This window comes from Choloepus didactylus, chromosome 6 (genome assembly GCF_015220235.1).
Source record: "Choloepus didactylus isolate mChoDid1 chromosome 6, mChoDid1.pri, whole genome shotgun sequence".
Lineage (NCBI taxonomy): Eukaryota > Metazoa > Chordata > Mammalia > Pilosa > Megalonychidae > Choloepus > Choloepus didactylus.
The window spans coordinates 90,876,831-90,900,952 of record NC_051312.1 but is presented as its reverse complement, the minus strand read 5'-3'; the positions used below and the strand labels follow the sequence as shown (position 1 = coordinate 90,900,952).

The 24,122-nt window shown below is 37.1% G+C and overlaps 1 protein-coding gene across 14 annotated transcripts in view; it reads right to left on the bottom strand.

Moving 5' to 3' along the window:
- Nucleotides 1-1,078: 1,078 nt before the first annotated feature.
- The window catches only part of EMSY (EMSY transcriptional repressor, BRCA2 interacting), a 111,268-nt gene continuing 88,224 nt past the window's right edge, over nucleotides 1,079-24,122 (bottom strand). For 7 of the 14 annotated variants that reach the window (XM_037840747.1, XM_037840742.1, XM_037840743.1 and 4 more), the window contains 7 exons: nucleotides 17,199-17,363; nucleotides 15,301-15,456; nucleotides 14,185-14,226; nucleotides 11,740-11,891; nucleotides 9,500-10,063; nucleotides 8,021-8,521; nucleotides 1,080-4,199 (listed from right to left, as the gene is read on the bottom strand). In XM_037840747.1, coding sequence (XP_037696675.1) covers nucleotides 4,005-4,199; nucleotides 8,021-8,521; nucleotides 9,500-10,063; nucleotides 11,740-11,891; nucleotides 14,185-14,226; nucleotides 15,301-15,456; nucleotides 17,199-17,363 — 1,775 coding nt within the window. In that variant the 3' untranslated portion in view covers nucleotides 1,080-4,004. Of the gene's footprint in view, nucleotides 4,200-8,020; nucleotides 8,522-9,499; nucleotides 10,064-11,739; nucleotides 11,892-14,184; nucleotides 14,227-15,300; nucleotides 15,457-17,198; nucleotides 17,364-24,122 lie in introns of all 14 variants that reach the window. The other 7 variants (XM_037840745.1, XM_037840752.1, XM_037840756.1 and 4 more) reach the window with 4 other exon arrangements.

The following is a 24,122-nucleotide window of genomic DNA, read 5'->3' as shown; positions in this document are numbered from 1 at the left end:
CCTTCTACAGAGTAGCAACTCGTGGCTTAGCCTAATAATGGAAGTTTGTGTATATCATTTAACTTCACTGAGCCCTCTAATTACAAAGTAGGAGTGATATAACTACTAGACTCAAAAAAAACCCAAGCACATAACTCAACTTTCTGTGCCTGGCATTTTTACATGCACTATTTAGCCTTCACAATAATTCCACGGAGTCAAAAATATTCAATTTGAATTATGGGCAAACTAACTCGAAGAGGAAATGTGACTTGCTCAAGGTCACATGATCAAAAAAGAGAGGAGTCTGGGACTCAAATCCAGATCATCTGACCACTATTTCCTTTGTACTGTCTCCTACCCTGACAGATTACTTTTCTCCTAAGAGTAGTAATATTTCCTGTATTTCAAAAGTTCTCAATTTATTTCTGTTTGGGGTGATGGAAAAGTTTTGGTAATGAATGGTGGTGATGGTAGCACAACATTGTGAATATAATTAATGCCACTGAATATACAACTTAAAAATGGTTAACGTGATATTTTACGATATATATATATGTCTATATCTATCTATCACAACAAAATTAAAAGGGAAAATAAGTTCTCAATTTAAATAATAAAACATAATTTAAAACCGGGCAAAGGACCTGAAAAGACATTTCACCAAAGAAGATATGTAAATGTTAAGTAAGGACAAAAAAAGATGCTAAAACATTATTAGCCATCAGGGAAATGCAAATCAAATCCACAATGAGATGCCACTTTGCACTCACTAGGATGGATATAATAAAAAGACAGGTAATAACAAGTGTTGACAAGAATGTGGAAAAATTAGAACACTTACTTGCTGGCAGAAATATAAAATAGTGCAGTTGCTTTGGAAAGTAATGGCAGTTCCTCAAATAATTAAACATAGTTACCATATAACTCAGCAATTCCACTCCTAGACATATACCCAAGAGAAATGAAAACATACATAAAACTTGTACACAATGTTCAAAGCAGCATTATTCTTAACAGCCAAAAAATGGAAACTATGCAAATGTCCATCAACTGATGAATGGATAAATAAAATGTGGTATATCCATGCAATGGGATATTATTCAGCCATTAAAAAGGAATGAAGTACCAATACATGCTACAACATGGATAAACATCGAAAACATGATGCTTAGCAAAAGAACCCAGTCACAAAAGACCATATACTGCATGATTCCATTTATATGAAATGTCCAGAATAGGCAAACTATAGAAACAAAAAGTAGATTAGTAGATAATTGCCTAGGGTTGGGAAGGTGGGAATGGTGGAATAGGGGAGTGACGGCTAAGGGGTACAGGGCTTCTTTTTGGGGTGATGAGAATATTCTAAAATTGATTGTGGTGATGGTTGCACAACTCTGTGATTATACTAAATATCTCTGAATTGTACACTTTAAATGGGTAAATTGCATGGCAAATGAAATTTCAAAAAAAACCTGTTATATATATATGTAAGTTCTCTAAGTTACCATAAAATGCATCTGCAGTACTAGGCACTTATTAAAGTTTACTTAAAACTGAATGGATTTTTCTTATTACTGCCTATAATGTCATTAGGATCCTAATAATTTTGCATCATTTTCATTGTAACCTCTGAATATCCCTCAAAGGTATGATTTTTAAATTACATTTAACTTATGGATTACATTAGTACTTCATATATATAGCTAAAATTTTCAGTAAAAGGATGTCTGGAGATCAATATATGGCATCACCACCCATCCAGTTAGAAACCTAGGTCATTGTTTCCTTCTTCCTTCATCCCTCACACTCATTTCATCAACAGAAAGCAAGGCCTGTTTGTAAACTCCATGAGAGCAGGACTTTGTTTACTGTGGTATCGTGGGGCTTAGAAATTAGTACCTGGCTCATAGAAGACACTTAATAAATATTTGTTGAATAAATAATTCATGCTTTTCTTGGAATTAGCAACTTAAAAAATATTTTAAATCCCTTACTTGGTAATTTATTAATATCTATCATCATCATATCATCACCATCATAATAATAAACATAGACTATGGAAGTTTCATTTGCCATTCCAGTTGTTGAAACATATTAAGACTAAATTCTCAAAGGGACACAGGTATGCTATGCTGCCAGAATTTGTAGAACATAATAACTTTATTCAAGTTTTCTCTTATTACCTGATCCATGAATATTTAAAAGATATTTTATTTTATAAAAACTTACATCTGTAATGGATTGACCAAAACAGAGGGCTTAATCTGGAATATACATAGATAGGCTTGAGGGCCCATGAACCCCTAAAATTGTATGCAAAATCTAACATGTATATTGACATGTGTATCGTTTTGGTGAGAGAGAGTTCATAGTTTAATCAGATTTTCAAAGAAGTCTATGACCCAAAAGAGGTTAAAAAATCACTTAACTAGAAACAGAGTCACAAAGTCTTTTAAACAAGAATTTGTACAGTAAAATATTATCCAACAGCTCCATCTATAGGTAAGTTCATTATCACCCAGTAAAATATTGACAACCACCAGAGAGATCAGTGCATCTTATGAATGCTTGTCTTTAATCTTCAGTGTCACTCTAATTGGAATTTATTAACTATAATATCACAGCTTTTTTTTCAGATGTAGATGCAAAAATTAGGAGACTGTTGATGAATTCTACTTACAGTACTTCAGCACCAAAAAACTGGGCAGTTATGCTGATATATATATGTACAGTTTAACATTTGTCAGTCTTAAAATGCTTATTTATAGTGAAATCCATATAAAACCGTTAAAAACTCTTCTATTTACATTTTTTAAAAATGAGAAGTATAGTTTCCTTTGTCACAACTTGTCAAAACTGACTCTTACCCTCCCCCACCCTCTTACCCCTCACTCTACTTGTGACAGACAGCTATCACAGGACCCAAACATATTGCTGGAACAAACTGTGTCCTAAAAAGGTAGGATGTTTAAAAACATTACATTTAGAACTGTAAATGAACTTATACATTTCAAAAGGGTTTAAAAAAAAGTATTTAAAAGTTATTTTCAAAGTCTCAGTCCAACATGAATGTGCAATTTCAATGTAAAACAGCATCATAAGGATGAATAATTTGTTTTCCTTAACATAACTGAACATTTCCTTTGGGTCAGAAAATATTTCTTTTCCTCTGCTTCACAATGAAACATTTTCTCATAAGTTGTTGTAAAAGGGGAGGTGTGGAGAAAGGGAAAGGGGAGGAGGGGGAGGCTGGAGGTGGAGAGGGTAAGCAATCCTGGTTTACAGGAAATATGTCAGAAGGTATACAGCCTGTTCTGAAATTTTTAGACTTAAATAAATACAAGGAAAAGTGTGCTGCCTAGAGCACAAAGAAACAATAACACAATAAATTAGCATACAACTGGTCAGAATGTACAAGCCACCAAAAAAGCACTTTCCACTGGTTAGTGATCTAATTTCCACCATCCAACAAGGATTTTTTAATGCCAGTATTTTTCTAGAAATTTTATAAACTAATTATGAACTGAGCAAATGTAAAATGCTAACCAATTCAACACTTCCAGAGATTTTCAAAAATGTACAAGATTCAAAAACAAAAACAAAACTATTCCTGACACACCATTTCAAAAATACAAACTCTTCACATTCTTCTTTTTTGATGGTGTTTTGCTCAGTAGAAACCAGCTGAGGAACATTCATAGGAAAAGTCTCTTTCCGTTGCAAGACAAACTTTTCCATCGGCCATGGTCCAACAGGGAAAGAATATCAGGTTGTAAGTCACTGTAGATGTGCATTTTTTTCTCTCTTTTTTTGTTTTTTCTTAAAAAAAGTACATTCTCTTGTGAGTTTGATTTAGTTTTAAAACATTGCTCCTACAGCAGTATCTTGTTGAAAACTCTGCTGTTTCAAGGTCCACAGCCTAATTATGGGCAAAGTGCTCTCTTCAGACATCAAAATACAAGGGCCTCCCTGGACACTTGGTAACCAAGCAGATTTTAAAGTGCTCTCCTGTGTCCAAATCACTAGGACCTTTCAGCAGAACTCTGAGAGGGGCTTGGTTCAGTTCCATCCTCTGTGCTACTGTCTATGTCCTGCTCCATTGCTGTCTCATCATCATCCAGCTGCTGACTAGTGAAATTGTTTAGCTCAAGGAGCCCACTGGGCTCCACCACCACGTTGGAGCTGGAGTGACAAGGAATAGCATACTGGGGAATGGCCTGGAAGAGAAGACACAGGAGAAGCTTTACAGGAAGAAAAGGTAACAGAAGGTTTCTCCAACAATGCTAAGGAAGGAAAAAAGGAAGTCAACATTTAATGGGCAATGCCAGGCACTGTGCTAGGTGCTTTCCCATATATTCTACTAAATCTCCATAACAACGCTGTAAGGAAAATATTCCCATTTTACAAATGAGGAAACTGAGAGGTTAAGTGACTTAATCAAAGTTACACAGTTGGTCAGGGGTAATGCCAGTATTCCAATCCAAGTCTTGTACAACTCAAAGTTCCACTCTGTATGGAGCCTCTTCTAACAAAGGAGAGGCTAAAATCTGTGGCCTAATGCAACAGACGGACTTTGAAGGACATTTTCACTTGATCATTAAGCAAATTTAAATATAAATGTAGTCAAATTTTGCTCTTTTCTGCAAGTTGAATGATTAATTTGCTGACACCACGATGTTTTTTGTCTTTTGGTAACCCTCTTGTAATACAAAGGGGAAATTATATGTCTGGGTCGCATAATAACAATTTTTACTGAAAATGAGAGTAGTGAAGGATTCACATACAAGAGAGGACAAAACTGCTTTTTAAAAATGAAAATACCAGTAGATGCAGACATATTATGGGCTAACATTACCTTGTCAGATTCTTTTCCTCATCTTTATTAGACAGCTCCTTTTAAAAGGTGTATCAGTTAATGTCATACCCCTGCTTAAAACTCAACAATTTTTTCCTATTGTACTTGCTATAAAATCAACCCCCTTGATCTTATGCCAAACTCACTTGTACCTCAGAGCCTTTGATCTTCCCCGCCTCCTAGAATACTCTTCCCCCAAATCTCCCTCTTGTCATCTGTAACTTAGTGCAAATAATTGGAAAAAAAGGCTTAGAGACACCTTCCATCCATGACCATGAAACCGAAAGTACTGGGCCATCCATTTCCCATCTCTATTACATCCTGTTACATTTTCTTCATTGCATTTACCATCTGCTTGTTAAATTGTTTCTTGCCCTTAGAATTTAAACTCCATGAGAACATGGACCAGAGCACAGATCTTGACTATCCTGTCCATTGCTAGATGCCCAGAGCCTTTTGAACAAGGCCTGTCTGGCACACATCAGATGCTCAATAAACATTGGCAGAATGAATAATAAATTTCAAACATTAAAAATCTGAGAGCAAAGTTGAATATTAGCACTTTGCAAATATACCTGGCCAAAACCTCCTTTACTGGAGGGAGATATAAATTTAGTTTTAACACTACCAAGAGAATAATGATGCCTAGGCATTCATTCTAAGATGGTAGTATTGCTTGTTTCCTCTGTTCCATATACCTAATCATTGGGAAAACATAGGATTGTGGAAAAAAGTATTAGATGGGGTCAGAACACCTGGATTAGTTCAGCTGTGGCTCTGACTTTCCTGTGTGCCTCTGAATAAGCCACTTCCCTTCTTTAAGGCTTAGTTTAATCTGGCATAAAATAAGATGGAGGAGATAGGCTCTAAAGATCCTTGCAGTTTGAAAACTCCATGTATTCCATATATGGAGACTCCATCAGGTAAGAAGATAAATCTATCTTGTTTACTCGTCCATCCCCAGCACGCAGCACAGTGCTTGGAACACAGTAGATTAATAATAGATGTGGAATGAATGAATGAACAAATAAATGAAATACAGATTGTCCACAAAGAACAATGCCACTCTTTCAAAGCATTTAATATTAAACTAAATCTTTACAATTGTTCTTTAAGGAAATCAACATTCTTCAAGGAGTCAAAGCACTTCTGCAGACTTCCTTCATTAATCCCTATAGGTATTTTACTAAATTAGTAAAATCAATAATTAAGATCAAAGCTAAGCATAACTAATAAGGTCTGAAAATGTTCTAGCAATATATTATTGATGATTATAACAAGCAGTATCTTTATTAGAATCTACTCTGTATCAGACACTTCACCAGGTGTTTTATATACATTTTTTCACTTAATCCACATAACAACCCTAGAAGGTGTTACTGTTTACATTTCACTGGTAAAGAACCTGAGGTAGAAATGTTAACTCAGTTGCCTAAAGACACAATGCTAGGAGTAGAGGCAAAATTCCAATCTAGGTATTTTTGACTCAAAGCTTGGTTCTTAATCACTATGCTGCCCTTCCCTCTGACATAGCACACGTAGCACATGGTACATGCTAAAAGTGTGCTGAGTATTCTGTAGAGAACCTACTCATTAGTTACCATTCTTGATACATGAAGCAAATCACATTTTAATCCTTCGTAATAAAGATACATAAAAATAATTTCCAAATAAGCTATCCAAAATTATTTTCAGTTTAGTGATTATACCAATCTAAACCTGCTATAGCCTTAGGAAATTTTAGTAAAAATAATCACAGCTACCATCCATTGGGTGACCCCTACCAGGTACTGAACTAGGTGCTTAATCTCAATTTTGTGCAATCCTCGCATTAATCCTGTAAAGTAGGTATGGTTTATTACCATTTTACTGATGACAAACTAAGCAGAGAGAGGTTAAGTGGCCTTGCCACAGTCACACAACGTATGGCAAAACCAAGAAACCATTCCTTTCTACTTTACCCTCCACCACTTTAGGGGGAAAAATAGTCACAAAAGATCCTTTAGTCAAGAATTGTTTCATTCACTAACATTTAGTTTTAGAGAGGGGAATGATTTATTTGAATAACTCAATAGCCATTTCTACTTTCCTTCAAGCATTTCTGCCATGCTTAATTATATTTTGTTTGATTTAACCCTGGTGAATTTGCATTCTCTCACAGACAGCCTAGACTTGCATAGGAGGAAAGTTTGCCACAGGAACTTCCAAGTCACACAACAATGATTCTATAGTTAATCCTACACTACCCATATTTCAATAAATCCAAATTCTCAATAAACTGAAATGTGCTGCTCTGATACCTTCCAAGCTCATAAATCAGTTTAGCAGAAAATGACAAATGACAAAACAACCTGACAGCTTGCAAGCTGAGAGGGAAATAAAGCACAACTTCCAGAGGATAGTCTGGAATCTGTAATTCCTTAGCTTTTATCTATTATGCACAATGACAGATGACTGAGAATGAAGGGAATGTGAGGCACAGAACATCTACTGCCAATGAATTAATCCATCATGATCTCTAGCTTGTACTTACCAAGGCAGGAAAATACCCATTACAAAATTTTTAACAACAATGAAATAAAAAGCAGTTTTAAGGTTAATCTCAAGTTAGATATAAAACTAAATTATTTAGAAACATTCCCATATAACATGTTTCTTCTGAATTTCCAGGTAATTGTGGTTTTATTGTCCTGACAACCATAAATTTGTTTCAAAAACAAGAACTATGTTTTTCTAAGGATGGTCCCTGAAATTAATTTGAAATAGAAGTGCAATCTAGTTATGTTTCAGGAGTTTTTGAGCCCAGATTGGGGGGCCCAAAGTTGGGACCCAGGAAACTGCTGATCTTTTTAGTTGACTTGCTGAGTTGACACAGGGAAATGTGACTGGCACCTATAAAAGCAAGCTACCGTATGGCCTCAGGACTCTTGATTGCCTCTAAGATACGCTGTGTGACAATACTCACAAATTTTCTGTGATTTTCTTCCAAAAAATAAATATAGATTTGTAAATTTTTAATAGGTATTAAGCCAAATTTGTCAAACATCATCTCAAAAATAATCTCTATGTCTCCTTGGTCATCTTGGCTCAAAACATCTGATCCTTCTTATGACATACCAAGACAAACCCAAACCCACAACCCCCAAGATCCCCAAGATTTTTCATTTCCCTTCTGATTCTTACCTGGATGATAATTTCTGCTGGGCTCTCTTCAGCTTTCTTTTGGCCTATATTCTGAATACGCATAAACTGGCCTGTGGTAGGCACTCCTGGTGTATCGATTTTCCTTGTTGTTAGGGAAGGGCCAACAGCAGATGGACTTGAACAGGATTCTCTACATTTCTGTTGCTGGGGACTGGAATTCACCATCCCTGCCACCACCACACGGGTGGAGGGTAACGATCCTGCTTCACCAGTGAGCATACTAGTGGCAAGAGCCTTCTTTGGGGGGTCCACTACCATATGCTCTACATTTGTATCAATCTGAGCTTCCATCAAAGACATTTTCAAAATGTCTGACACTGCTGTCTTCTCAGTGGCCTGCATGGGAGATATGCTTGTAACTGGTGATGTCAGCTTAGGCACAGAACTGCCACCAGTTATCTTTGTAACTGTGGGAGGCTGGCGCCCCTCAAAAGTTATCTTTGTAACAGAGGATCCTTGGGTTATAATTGGCTGCTCCACCTGAAAATAAATTGGGGTTGTGTGTGTTACAGCTACATCTCTTTTGAGAAAACCTCATCAAACACCCCAGACAATACGGCAAAAGAAACATTTGTGTGGTATTAGGAAGACATTTTGACGCTTGGTGTTTTAATAAGGGGGCTTGATGGGAAGTATCTGGTTACTTTTAAGGAACCTAGGAAAAGAGGAAAGATTGAAAGAACCTTTTTCAGCCAGCCAAGGTTCAAAGCAGTAAAGGAAAAAAAAGTCACAGCAGCCTTGTTTTCCTTTGGGATTTACATCCCCACACAGTATACCTTCAATCCACTTCAAATTATTTTGTATAATCTTCGGCTTTGCAAAATAAAAAGAAGTTTTTTTTTAACCTTTGCTTCAAAATACATTTATACAAACATTTTATATATATATATGTATTTATAATATACACATACACACATATATATCACTCCAAAGCCACTGATTTTCCCTAGTATAATTTTTCTTTTGATTACCCACAGATAATTCCTCTGCAATCTAGAAGATAAATCTAGAAAATAAATTTATTAACTAGATGGTGATGATGTAAACTTCAAAGGAAGACATTCAGTGAAGCTCCTTAAAAAGACTGCAGTTTACTTAGCATTATTGACACAGAAATAAGCATTTACAATCACAAAAATAAATATTTTATACCTAAAAAATAAATATAATTTAGGGACATCATTCTATGCACTGTTGGTCAATGCTGAAGTGATTTCATTAAAAACTGCCTGCAAAATCAAGTTCTGAGTGCTATCATTTTTTTTTCTTCCTATATTAATGTGTGCATTTCTTTCCTAATGTCAACTTTCTGATGGGGTAAAGTAATACCAGCGTAATGAGGCTTTTGGATTTCCTCTTGCCAGGAGAAAGCACTGCTATCATGATAGGATCGTGATGTTCTCATTTTTTTCCGTGAACAGAGAAGCTTAACTTTGCATGCTATCAATATTCCGTTACCTGGCTTGCCGGCTGTTTCTCTGATGAGGCTGGGAGCGGCATTTGGCTCTGGGGAGTTTGGGGTTGCACGTAGATTTTTGGTTGGTTCGGAGCCTGCTGCAGTTTAGGGAGCTGCTGCGTGGTTTTCACCGCGAGCACCTGCACTACAGTTTGCGGGGGCTGTGCCATTAAGGTAGGAAGCTGCCTGTCTTTGGCCACCATGGGATGCTGCGTGTGCTGTACATCTGTCTTGGGCTGTGCTTGTTCTTGCTGGAGAGGGGTGAGTTTTTGTTGCCTGATGGAAAGCTGGGGCATTTGCGGGAGTTTGTGCTGGAGCTGGTCTGCCTGCAGGTGGATGGTCTGCTTCTGTTTAGTCTGGAAGCACTGCAGAGTTTTTACTTGCAGCTGAGTCTGTTCCAGCTGGGGCTGGCTAAGTTTCTGCTGCTTAGCTGACTGTGGCTGAGTCAGAGCAGATCGGTAAAACAGACCTGTCTGAGGGTCTAAAGTGTCCATCTCTTCAACCTCGCCCTCCTCAGTTCCAAGTTCCTCGCTGTGTTTGGTAAAAGCAGTATGACTGCTTAATGCCTAAGTAAAAAAAGGCAAAAAGTAAGAATGAAGTAAGAAAAACTCCTACATTTCTATGTTTTCCTCAAACCAGAAAAGACTTGGTTATGAGATTCATTCAAAAATTTTCAGAAGGAACAGCCTAAAAAGACCAAGAAATTTCCAGGGGACTTTAGATTGAGACTCTTGTAACTCCAACTCTCAAACATTAAATACTGCAAAAACAAGCCTATTCACTTCTACAGGGTAAGTACTGGCATGCACAGAACTAGTAGATAAGCAGCATAAGGTTTCTCTGAAAGCACAGCCCAACACAGAAGAGGAAGAGAAAGGCTTCCTGGCTCAGGAAACAGCTCTGCCCAGCCTGGTCATCAGAACTGTTAACCCAGAGAAAAGCCAATATTCAGAGACGCCCACTTTGGCCATATGCATGCCCAGCACCATCTGGAGGGTAAGTGATATTGTCTGAGGAATGTGCCCATCCCAGTCCCCACAGGGACCCTTCCTGCTTGGGGTGAAGATGGTTCATTAGGCTTCACCAAGGTCTGTGTGAATAACCCACCTGACTAGCTCTCCTGGCCCCTTTGCTCGGATTTCAGGTCTACAGGCATCAGCTTCCCAGAGACTTGGATTCCAGAAAGGTAGGAAACTGGAGAGGGGTAAGAGCATTCCTAACAGCAGAATGGAGGTGGCCTTGTGTAAGTTATAACAGTGTTGGGAGAAGGCATCAATCTTGAGTGACACAGTTAGGGCCATCCTATCTAACCTCTCTAGGTATCCTGAGAACCTGTGCCAGATAAAGGCCAAACTCCAGGCCGAGACCTGCTACCCAGCAAAACCTCTGGCTGCTGGCTTTCCTCAGTGACACGTGAAGATCCACCGCATCTCCATTCTCCCTACTGCATTGTCATATGCTACACCTCCACTCTAAACTTTAAAACTTTGAGATTCAACTGAAACTCTCCATTATATAATAATGCCTTTACACATACAAGTTTTTAATTCAACATTTCTTCATTGCTTTTCAGGTATTTTGCCTACAATTAGGGTCAACTGCTACCAGTTGAGTGATGGTGATTTATTGACTACCATTAATAAGTCATGCATAAATCTGATATCCATGACCTATCTAAGATTTATATAATAAAAGAGAGGCAGTATGCTTGGAATTAGATCAGTTTAAATCTTGGCTCTGACACCTAGGGCAAGTTACTTAACCACTGTGAGCATGTGTTTCCTCATTTGCTTAAAAAAAAGAAAAAGGATAATAATATATCAGCCTTGCAGGATCATAGTGAGAATTTTAAAAGTTAATGTTTAGAAAGCGTTTAAAAGTTAATGTTTATAAAGCTAAAAGCACAGTATATGACATAAAATAAACATATAAATTCACCTTAGTGATAACTTCTTCTATAACAATAAAAACAGCAAAACACAATAAAAAAAACAATAAAAAAGTGGACAATTCTGATGTTGACAGATTCATCTTTTAAAATGCTAAGAGTTCACAGAAGATCCAAAATATGTTTCTTAAAGACCCTCAATTCATTTATTCCATTTGCTTCTCAAAGATGAAAGAACTACATAAACACTCTATATTTCAACTATTTCTCTTCTTAAAATAAGAGATGAAACAATGTTATTTCAGCTATGAGGAAGTTACAGAAGGTAGGAAGAAAAAGAAGAGAGAATACAACCTGCTGCATAATGTGGGTGATTGCACCAGTAGAAGATGCCGGGATGGATTTCACCACCACTGAAGTCTGTGTTGCAGTCTGTGACTGAGCCACATGCTGGAGCAGGGTCCGCTGGGGCTGGGAGGGTTGTTGGGGCTGGGAGCGATGGCTGACTGAAAATAGAGGAGGTGATGATATTTCTCCAGAAATCACCACAGCAACTGAAACCAACAGTCATTTTAAACAAATGTCTATGAGCTTGTGTCACCAAGAAAGTGTGGTCCTGTGAAATAGGAGGCAGAAGACCAGAGCATGCCCATCTATGAGCTGTGTGACTCTAAGAAAGTCACTTATCTTCTCTGAGACTCTGTCACCTTATCTGTAAAATGGCAATAATAGAGCTATTGTAAGGATGAGATGAAAAATGCATGTGGAAGCACCGTGAAAACTAAACTAATCTTTCAAAGGAGGAATAAACCCCTTCAGGTTACATCCTCCTGGCAGTGTACTCTTTTCTCCAATGACTTTTATTCCTATAAGGTAACAAATCAATAATCAGTTTCTGTAATTAAATCCCAGACTAATATCTTTAAGGATAGTTAGGCAGTACAAGTTCTTTAAACTCTTGGTCCTAGTTCCAAATGCAATACAAAGATAAGAACTCAGTCCTTTGTATGAAGTGATACTGTCTCAGAGTCTTACAGTTCCTAAAGATGTAAGAGGTCAAAGCGATACTGCAGAAAGAGAACTGGTCCAAGAGAACTTGGATTCTGTCTCACTCTGCCACCAACCAGTCATGTGAAGAGGTCACTTAACTCTATTAAATTTCTAAAATTAGAGGTTTTGTTTTGTTTGATTTTTGTTTTTTTAATGGAATAAAAAATAGACTGTTTCTACCTAGAAGAAAACCAAGTGAAATAATGGATTAAAATATGCTTTCTAAACTGTAAAATACTAAACAAATGTAAGGTTAACAAAAGAAAACAAAACTCACTGTTTTTTCATATTCCCCAAATTAGTTATCTGACACAAATGGGTGAGGGTGTTGTGTGGGAAACAACTCCACTTCTTACTGTTATGAAGGTCCCATGGAGTAACTGAAATTATATATCCACATGATGCCAATCTAACATCTTTTACCAGTCTCAATCTTAACTATCTAAACAGTAGAAACCACTTCTTATTCTACAGAGTTTTAAAAAAGCTTATGGTTACTGGGAAACCAACCCTTTAAATCAGGAACAAAAAGTGTAAAACAGATCTGTAAATTAGCTAAGGATTTTGAGAATATCAGTATCCTTTCATTAATGCACAATCCTAACACTCATTTACCTTGATCTACAATTTCAAATAGAACTGGTTACATCTTTGAAAGGTCATAGTGGGGTGTTCAAGAATAAGATAATCACTATAGAAATCACTGTAAAAATGTCATTTATATATTAAAAGCACAAAACTTCAAAACTATCCAGTGGAATATAAACAAACTGTTTTTATATGATATATCCTATCCATATTCACAAATGCAGTTTTTCTATTGTTGCTGTACATATACCTACATGTGATATATAAGATCAGAAGCAGCAGTGCCAGTTTTATTCATAATCTAAATAAATGGTGTTCTTTATATGTATGTTTTTAATTACATAAGTTAATAAAATCCTTAGGGCCTTATGTATCCAACTGAACTGAAAAAAAAAGGGAATCAGGGTTTACATTAAGGGAACAACTACTAAAATTATTTATAATATAATTTTATAAGATAAAAAAGAAATCATACCAGGATTAAAAATAAACAAGTAAATTAATGAAGTTTATTTTTGATGGACACATTATCAGAAATGTACGTTTGAAAAATATACAATAAATTCCTGATGAAATTATCTGATTATATGAAATATTTCTGCTGCCTATACTAATCTTCATAATTACATTACATTTTTCCATTAAGAAATGAAATGAATTAAATAGAAGATTGACTAAAACCATTTAAAAATAATCCTCATTCAAGATACTATAAACCTCTTCAAAGTTATTCCCCAGAGTTCCAGGAAATTTAGAGAAAGCCAACACCCACTGCAGGATGGTACAAGGGGCCAGGGCCAGGCAACTGGCTTTGAAGTCAAAAGAAAGCTCATGTGGCCAGGGTATGATGGGAGGAGATTGTGGAAGGAGATCACATAGTGAACATTCAAACATTCAGAAGACAGCTGAAGTGACCTTAACTGGGCCCTATGCACAATACAAAAACAGTCAATGATTTCCTTAAACAACTCTTATTCCAGATTTGTCATTTCTGAGAAAGAATCCCACTATTCTGCAAAATGAAAATCTCTCTCTCTTTCACTAAGTGGAGCTTACCTTTCCTCTACCAGATCAGAGTAGAGCGCATCCATTTAAGTGGTTCCCCTAATACAATGATCTTTTTACCTTCAATCATGCTACAAATGGATGCACACCACTTACCTAGAAGGGGAAAAGCAACCTCTGTCCCCTCATCAGTGCGTTCTGAAAAGGATAAGTAAGGGAAGAAATCATAGGTCTTTCATCTATTTACGTTTGATAATCTAATTTACCCCCAGAGGTTAATATTGATTTCCCCAACACTCCGGCCTCTGCTTAATTAGCTTCAGTGAAACATCGCTAAAGAAAGATCCTAGATGGTTTTCCACAATCTTTTTTTTTTTTAAAAAAAAACTGGAGTTTCCCTTTTTGCAAATTTAATCCATTAGTCTTAATATCTCCTGAAATGATGTCAAAGAATTCCTCTTCCTCTTTGGTATTTACATCCTTCAAACATTTGTAACTTATTTGTTTTCCTATAATCTCTTATGAAAACTTAAGACAGGAATCTTCACATACTGCCTCATGAGTATCTCTCCTAACTCTTTAATTATTCACATTACTATTCTCTGAACTGTTTCGAAGTAATGAAGTGTCCAAAACAGAAAGCAGAATTCCAGGTGTGGTCTCACCAGAATATGAGAGAAAGAATCTATTATCCTTCCTGTTCTACTTCTTCATGCATGCCACCCAAAAATCTCAGTGTTTCTGCTGCCACACCACATTTTAAACAAATGCCTAATTTGCTTTCCAACATAACTCCTCAGTGTTTACAGATATTTCAAGTTTTCCACATTTTTTCTTTAGGCTAAAAAAGGTTTAGCTTTTATACCTTCTTTCTCCCTTGACCCACCTCCCCACAAACTAAAAATTCCAGATGCACAAAATTACTTATTGTTAGAAAAAAGATATTTTATCCCTCTCTACAACTGTTGCCCTACATTCAAAGTATTCAAAGACGTTATTTATGGCCAACTTGCAGTTTTATATTGCTTGCAAACTTTGTAGCATCCTATTGACTTTTTTTTTCCTAGTCCTTAAAGATAGGGTAAAACCCCAAGGACAATGTGAATTTGCTCTAAGAGCAAACTGGAAAAGAGCTGGAAATATAAAGAATATATTCTTAATTTTATATATAAATATATGTACTTTTTCTTATTCTCCCCCAAATAAACCATCCCACAAAATACAGAAAGGTAGCTCTCCTTCCTTAATACTACTTTTCAATAGGACACCTACCAGTAGTGATGTATTCAGCAACTAGCTCTGACTCTACGACAGCAATGGATGGACTCTCAGGAGAATGTCTCTTTTCCTGGGTCATCTGGAGAGGTACTGCCATTTGACTCAAGTCAATAGTGGGTTGTCTTGGTTTAGATTCCAATTTTTCCTTTACTGCATAAAAAAATCAGGGGAAAAGTTAACTTTTATTACAAACAAGTACCAAAACCAGAGTTGTCCATGGGAATAGTGAACCAATCCTCTGGGGTGTACCCTGGCAGTGACTATGGAGGCAGAGAGTTGAAAAGAAAGAAGTAGAACTGTTATATATGGCTGTACAGTACTTTGAACAAAACAAAACAATCTGAGACTCATATACAATCAGACTAAAATCTCCCCCACCCCCAACAATTACCAGGCCGAACAACTGAGTCTGTTTTTTCCCTTGTCTACTCCCTTAGGACATTTCCTTTAACTTTCTTCAAGGTAGTCCCTGGTATTCATGAGTTAACCAACCTAAAAACAAAGAATGAATAAGGAGTACACAGTATGATTTCTTCTAGGACACATCTACCCAGAATTGTACAACCCAGTGACTAATTTAATTTAATCTATTAAAAACTCAAGATAATCTCCAAAGAAATGTTACAATGTCTTCAAGGGCTCTCACAGAATAAACATGTTCAGTGTTAGGAAAAAATGTCCTCTCTATTCCTGCAAAAATGTCTGAAGGAGCATTCTGGAATCAAGAATGGTTTCAGTGGGTAAACTTACTATCCATCTTATATTCGCTTTTTCTATAAAATCTACTCATTCGGTTCCTACCCTCTAACTTTTAAAGTTGTGCAAAGAGGACACTGATTGTAAGGCACTAATGGAAATGGCTGAGCATGTCAAAGAAGGAGCTGAGGAAATGCCTAAGGCCAAAATAACGCCAAAAGAAAGATTAACCAGACTTAAGTTAAATGCTAGCATTCTTTGAACAGTATAAAGTGGATGTTATAGTAAAAAATAACCAGTAATTAAGTCCACTGAATGATCATTCAGATTATTCCCACCCAGTATGTAATATGACTAAGTCAAAACAATCATTTAAACAAAGCAAACAAAACAAAACCAAAGAATACAAGTGACCCCACAAGTGGAGAAGACATGGAGGTAGGAGTCAAAAGACATGGAGTCTCACTCTGCCTCTAACCATTTCAGTACTTTTTCTGGATCTCAATTTACTTATCCATAAAATGAAAGGGTTGGATGAGATAATTGCTAAGGTCTCTTAAATACTGTGACAATCTTTGACCTATTATAACAGAAAAGTCAGGATAACTAACCAGGCTTGTCCTGTAGTCTATCAAAGATATTTAGTAACCAGACATGCTGATATCTTGTTGTACAAGGATAACTTGCTTGGATGCTCAAGCAGCTAACCCATATGAAGGAATAAATCTGAATATAAAACTAAAACAATTTGGAATGTAACCAAGAGGCCATTAATGGCATTTTATGACCACAAAATTCCTCCACCAACAACAAGGAGGATGGCAGGGGCCCTTCACTCTGCCTCTTGCTATTCTTGATTAGAACTGGCAGCGACACTGCATCTATCCTTATGCTTAGAAGTAATAGACCTTTCTGGGGGCAAGAGGCAGCAGGATTGTCCATTTTAAGCAGGAGACAGAAAGGAAGGAGCTCTGCCATTTTTTTTCTCCTTTCTACTATTTTCTACCTGTCCTTCAGTACTACTGTGCACACCTTAATGAACTGACAAGTAAACAGACTGTACCAATGATTACAGACAAGTCCTGAGAGGGGAAATGTGCTCAAGAGATAACAGAAAATATAACAGTGGTAGTATTTTAGCCCAATCCATCTCTAGAGAAAACATGCTTCATTCAATTGAGCATGTGAATCCATACCTGTTGTCTGTTGGAGTTCTAACAGAGCTTTGATTGTTGAAGTAGCTGATTGTGATTCACTGGATACATCCTGATAAATTATGGTGGGGCTAGTCTCCATTGCAATCTCATGTTCTGACCAATCCTGACGCCGGGAAGCAATTACATGAACTACAGGCTGGGAATCTGTTTTATATTAGTTAAAAAAAAACAAACCCTATAAACAAAGTTTCTTTTTAAAAAACAATTTGTTTTTTGTTTTGTATTTATTGTAAACTTCATGCTTTATCTCCCCAACAAGACTGTAAGCCCCCAAAGGGCATAATGTCTTTCACTGCTGTACTCACTTCTGGTTCATTCATTGATTTAACAAGCTGGGCACCTATGTGCCAGAATCTGTATTTGGCACTGAGGATATAAAGGAGCTCACAGAATAATGAGAGGATCTCAAGAAGCACACAATCTGATTGGGGAGACAGACATGTAAAAAAGCAAATTACAATTCAATGTTATGATTGCTATAATAAATAGGTGTGCATTTGGGTAGGTAGGTGCATGTTTGTGTATAATAAGAACAAAATACTGTAAGAGTCTTATTTACCCCAATGCATCTGAAAATGTGTTCTGTATTACAGCATGAATCAACTTATTGGATGGCTGAATTACTGAAAGGAAATCCTGTCCACCAACAACAGGAAAGGATAGATGACCTAGAAGCATCATGATATTATAGGAAAAGTATAACATTTGGAGTTAAAAGTCTTGGGCTATACCCCCCTACTTGGGATATGACTCCCAGGGGTATATCTCTCTGGCAACGTGGGACATGACTTGAGAGGATTAGCTTGGCCCTGGAACCATGGGATTGAGAAAGTGTTCTTGACTAAAAGGGGGAAGAGAAAGGAAACAAAGTTTCAGTGGCTGAGAGATGTCAAATAGCGTCGAGAGGTCATTCTGGAGGTTATTCTTATGCATTTTATAGATATCCCTTTTTTAGTTTTTAGTATTGGAATAGCTAGAAAGAAATACCTGAAACTCTTGAACTAAAATCCAGTAGCCTTTATTCTTAAAGACAATTGTATAACTATATAGCTTATACTGTGTGACTGTGTAATTGTGAAAACTTTGTGGCTCCAACTCCCTTTATCCAGTATATGGACAGATTAATAGAAAAATGAGGACCAAAAGTAAATGCATATTAAGGAGGGATGGGAGGGATGGGATGTTTGGGGTGTTCTTTTTTACTTTAACTTTTATTCTTATTCTTTTTTTGTGTGTGGTAATGAAATGTTCAAAAATTGATTCTGGTTGAATGCACAACAATATAATGGTACTGTCAACAAGTGATTGTACACTTTGCATGACTGCATGGTATTTAAATATATCTCAATAAAATTGAATTAAAAAAAAGTCTTGGGCTACAGTCTGGCTCTATAATTACTAGCAAGTTGATTCTTTGGGTCTTAAGTTTCATCATTTCTAAAAGAGAAACAATAAAATTACCTTACTACCTCATAGAAATTCTGAAGATAAAATGAAACGATGTATGTAAAAAAGCTTTATAAACTGTGAAGAACAACAGAAATGTTGGTGTAGCAGAACCCGAAAATTCTCTCCCAATTCTAAGACTCTTTGATAGTTTCAAAATAACTGCAGCTCTAATTCAAGGTTTGTCATATTCATACTATATGTATGCATAAAATACTAAATGTACATCAAATCAAACTACAAATTATTTTATTGAGTTTTCCATCTATAAAATAAGCAGGCTAGACTAGACTATTGCTATGTTTCTAACTTCCTTTGTCCAAGACACCATATAGGAAATTGTGGAGGATATAAAGGCATGATCCCTACTCTCACATTTAGATTACAATGAGGGAGACATAAAATAAAGATATACATATGACTTTGTATTTTGGGGTAAATATCAAATGATTGGGGCAAATAAGACAAAAAAGATAGGAAGTAAGAGACTGCTTTGAATTGAAATGGTCAGTGAAAGCACTGAAATGAATTCAGGTAGCCCCCAAACCAAAAATATAAATAAAAGTTCAACCCTCTACGAATCTCATATTTTTGAAAGTCATAAGTTGCCCAAAATATATGGTGGGTGGGGGTGGGAGGAGGCTCTTCAAACAAAATAGCCTTACTAAAGAAAACAAAATCAATATACAGTAATCTGGAATTTTAAATTACCATTTAAAAACTGTATTTCTCCCCCCACCACACACACACACACAAACACTAGGTAGAATATATGCCATCCCAAGGATGTAAACTTAAAAAAATACAGAAGACTGAAGGATACTGTCCTGCACTATCAAATGCCACATGAAGCATGCAAGTTTTTCTTTATTCATTCTAAGGAAATATATAGAATTTAAACTTAAGAAAGCTGATTATATTAGGGAATGATTCCTTTTATACAACTTAAGTTCTCAAGCTTAAGAAATACTCATGATGAAAGTATCTCTTGGTTAGGTAAGAAGAACTATAGGCAAAGAATGATTTTGCAACCCAATTCTATGAGACACAAACAGACATCCAGAAAACGGACTGTGTTTGTAGTGATAAGGTAAGAAGAGATTATAACAGGAAGACAAATTTCCACAAGGAAGTACCTATAGGACACCATCACTCCAAATAATATCATCTCATAGGGATGGAGATTGCTCACTCCCTTTCTGCCCATACTCAGTAAGAACAGCTGATCATCACAAAACATCACTGCAATAATGCCAACAGCTATGAACCCAGATGTGGAAACTATTCTTTGAGTGACTCTCTCTCCTACTTTTGGCTTATGCTTTGACCCACATAAATCTACTGCCTATGAAGTCTGACATAGGGTTCAATGAGTAGAATGGCTGGGTCACGAGGAGCCTGATCTCAGTAGTTCCATCTGATTATACAGTGTGCAAACATCTAGACTTGTTTCCCCACAGTTCATTTAACAAACATTTATTGGACACTTGTTACATGTTAGGTATTAAAGATACACACTATAGATACACAGCCAAAGGCAGACTCAGACAGGCTTCACTGTATGGAAGACTATTTCCTATGTCTATACTACAAAGGGCTAATACTACACTATCACAGAATCTTAAGACCTCTCAGTCAGGAGGGACCTTAAAGTGCATTTAGTACTTTCATTAGTCCTATACTAAAATCTTCACAACAATACCCCCAACCAGTCTGAGAACTCCAGCACAAGAGAATTTACTACTTTCTAAGACAGTTCCCTTCCATCTCTACACAGCTCTAACAATTAGAAATTTTTCTTATATTGAATGGAAATCAGTCTTCCTGTGACCTCTATACAATGACTTTAGTTTCCATCCACACACATACAAAGACCAATACTTTTTCCTCTCCACACAACAGTCCTCAAGATAAGTGATAACAGTAGGCGGTGGGGCAAGATGGTGGCATAGAGAGGTGTGGAATTTAGCTTGTCCTCTAGAGCAACTAACAAATAGCCAGAAAACAAACTAGTAAATAGTCTGGAATAACTGATGGGGTTATTCCAGAAAACATCGTGACCAGAAAACATCGTACACCAGCCTGGAATGGGTGGAACGGTTGAGATTACAGCATAGAAGTGTAAGTAAACATCCCCAAACTGCAGAGCTGGCACCCCTTCCCCACCAGCATGGCAGGCTGAGTTGCAAAACTTTGCTGTGGGAGAAAGAAGCAGTCCCTGCTGGGAGCAAGGAAATGTAGCTCAACCAAGCTCCAATTTTGGTTTTAATTAACAAATTTGGACTACTGAATACAGGCTATAAGCATAGATTAAACCCAGAGCAAGCAGGAAATGAACCTGATGTTCCTCCCGGCAGAGAGGAGGCAGGGCTGATAGAAAAGAAAAATAATAATAAATAAATAAAAACAGAGGCTTTTGGAGACAGCTGAGCTAAGAATACTGGAAAACGGCTGTGTACCAAGAAAAGGGGCACAGAGAACCAGGTACTAACACAGGTTGACTGCCAAAACTGGGGACAGGCTCTGAAAAGGGGCCTTCTCTCTTTTTCCTTTTTTTCCCCCTCTCATTCTAAGTAGCTCATTAGAGAAAGCCTCAGGCATTTGCAACTGTCATCCCTGACCCAGGCTAGGGTGGAGTTAAGAGAGTCAGAGAGACAAAGGAGGAATTCAAGTGCAGAAGATAACTCCCTAAAGGGTGCATCTTCCTAAGAAAAGGGGGAAGGGCCCAGCTCAAGTGGCTGCCCTCCTTCAGAGAATTCAGACCCCAGGGCCTGAGGGTGGGGGGCGGGTAGGGAAAACAGGAACAGCTTAAGCTTGGCTTCTGTCAGCCCCTGGTCAGGACAGGGTCCCCTAAAAATTAAAGGGACCATACCTCTTTACACCAGTGAGAAGCAGCGGGCTGACAAGAGACCCCTGCTGGGCAGGATAGGAAAAGCACAGAGTCTAGAGGCCTCACAGGAAAGCCTGAAAATCTGCTGGGTCCAGAGACCTGGGCCTGTCTGGTCTAGGAAAATCTAATTAGGGTAATCAAGAAAACCAGATTCCTAGACAACAAAAAATTACAATCACACTAGGACAAACGAAGACATGGCCCAGGCAAAGGAACAAACTTACACTTCAACTGAGATACAGAAATCGAAACAACTTGTTATTAATCAAAATCTTCTAAATCAATTTAAAAATCAAATCAACAAGTTGAGGGAAGATATGGCAAAAGAGATGAAGGATATAAAGAAGACATTAGGGCGAACATAAGCAAGAACTCAAAAGTCTGAAAAAAACAATTGGCAGAACTTATGGGAACGAAAGGCACAATACAAGAGATGAAAAACACAATGGAGACATACAACAGCAGATTTGAAGAGGGAGAAAAAAAGATACATGAACTGGGGGACAGGACATCTGAAATCCTACACACAAAAGAACAGATAGGAAAAAGAATGGAAAAATATGAGCAGCATCTCAGGAAATTGAATGACAACATGAAGCACATGCATGTACATGTCATGTGTGTCCCAGAAGAAGAGAAGGGAAAAGGGGCAGAAACAATAATGGAGGAAATAATCACTGAAAATTTCCCACTTCATCAAAGACATAAAATTACAAATCCAAGAAACACAGCATATCCCAAACAGAATAGATTTGAATAGACCTACACCAAGACATTTAATCAGAATATCAAATGTCAAAGACAAAGAGAGAATTCTGAAAGTAGCAAGAGAAAAGCCATCCATCACATACAAGGGAAGCTTAATAAGACCATGTGCGGATTTCTCAGTAGAAACCATGGAGGCAAGAAGGCAGTGGTATGATATATTGAAGATACTGACAGAGAAAAGCTGCCAACCAAGAAGTCTATATCCGGCAAAACTGTCCCTCAAAAATGAGGGAGAGTTAAAGCTTCCCCTATCTTCCCACCAGAGTAAATAATAAACCATCTTTTCTTCTTCAAAAAATTAGAGTTTAAAATATTCTCAAACACTGAGAGATTTTGTGAACAAGATACCTGCTCTACAGGAAATGCTAAAGGGAATGCTACAGGCAGATAGGAAAAGACAGGAGAGAAGTTTGGAGCTAGATATTGGGTGATGGTAGCACAATATTGTAAGTACACTGAACAAAGATAACTGTGAGTACAGTTGAAAGAGGAAGATTAGGGGTATGTAGGACACCAGAAGGAAAGATGGAAGATAAAGACTGGGACTGTATAACTTAGTGAAACCTAGAGTGGTCAATGATTGTGATTAAATGTACAAATATGTTTTTACATGAGGGAGAACAAATCAATGTCAACTTTGTAAGGTGTTCAAAATGGGGTGGTATTGGGGGAAAAATACAATCAATGCAAACTAGAGTCTATAGCAACATTCTAATATGCTTCCATTAATTATAACAAAGGCAATATACTAAAGCTAAATGTCTTTAACAGGAGGATATAAAGGAGAGGTATGAGATTCTTGGAATCCTTGTTGTCTGACATTTTTATTTTATTTTTATTTTATTTTTTCTTTTGTTGCTTTTTAGTTGTCATTTTTTTTTCTTTCTTTTTCTTTTTTTGCCTTTTCTTCTTTCTTTGTGGGAGATATGGAAACGTCCTTACACAGATATTGGTGCTGGATGCATAACTATGTTATTATACAGGGAACGACTGACTGTTTACTTAGGAGGGAATCTATGCTGTCTGAATAAAACCATCCAAAAAATAAACAGAGGGATACAAGTGCTAGAGAAAATGTGGAGAAAGGGATGTCCCTAATCACTGTTGATGGGGAAATAGAATGGTGCAGTCCAACTGGATGGCCACGTGGTGGTTCCACAGGAAGCTAGGCATGGGGTTGCCATATGGTACTGCAACATGGTTATTGGGTATATACTTGGAAGAACTGAAAAGAGCAGCAAGAATGGACAATTGCACAAGTGGGGCTTATGGTGTCAGTATTCATGATTTGCAGTGGATGGAAGTGACCTAAGTGTATATCAACTGATGAACGGAACGGTGAACTGTGGTGTATACGTACAATGGAATACTTAGCTGCTACAAGAAGTGAAGTTGTGAGGTGAATGGACATTAAGGACAGTATGTTTAAGTAAAATAAGCCAGAAATGAAAAGAAAAACATTATAATGCCTCACTAAAATGGACTAACTATAATGTGAAAACTGAAAATTCAGTCTGAGAGTAAAGGTTATCAGGGGTAGGTTTATTGTAAAGGTTCCTAGATTGTAAGCTCTTACAGCAGTTACATCTATTCCTGAGTTGTAACGGCTATTTCTAAATTTTGAGATGCTGAGCTCCTTCTGTATAACCTGGTCATTCCCTGGAACTTTGGGTATCTGTGTGAGCCAGAGTCCAGCAGCTATGAATGTCAACATTACCCCACACAGCAAACATTAAAGAGTCTGAAAAAAGAGATCAGACTTCAGTTATGAAGGAAATTATGAAGGAAATGGACTTGGG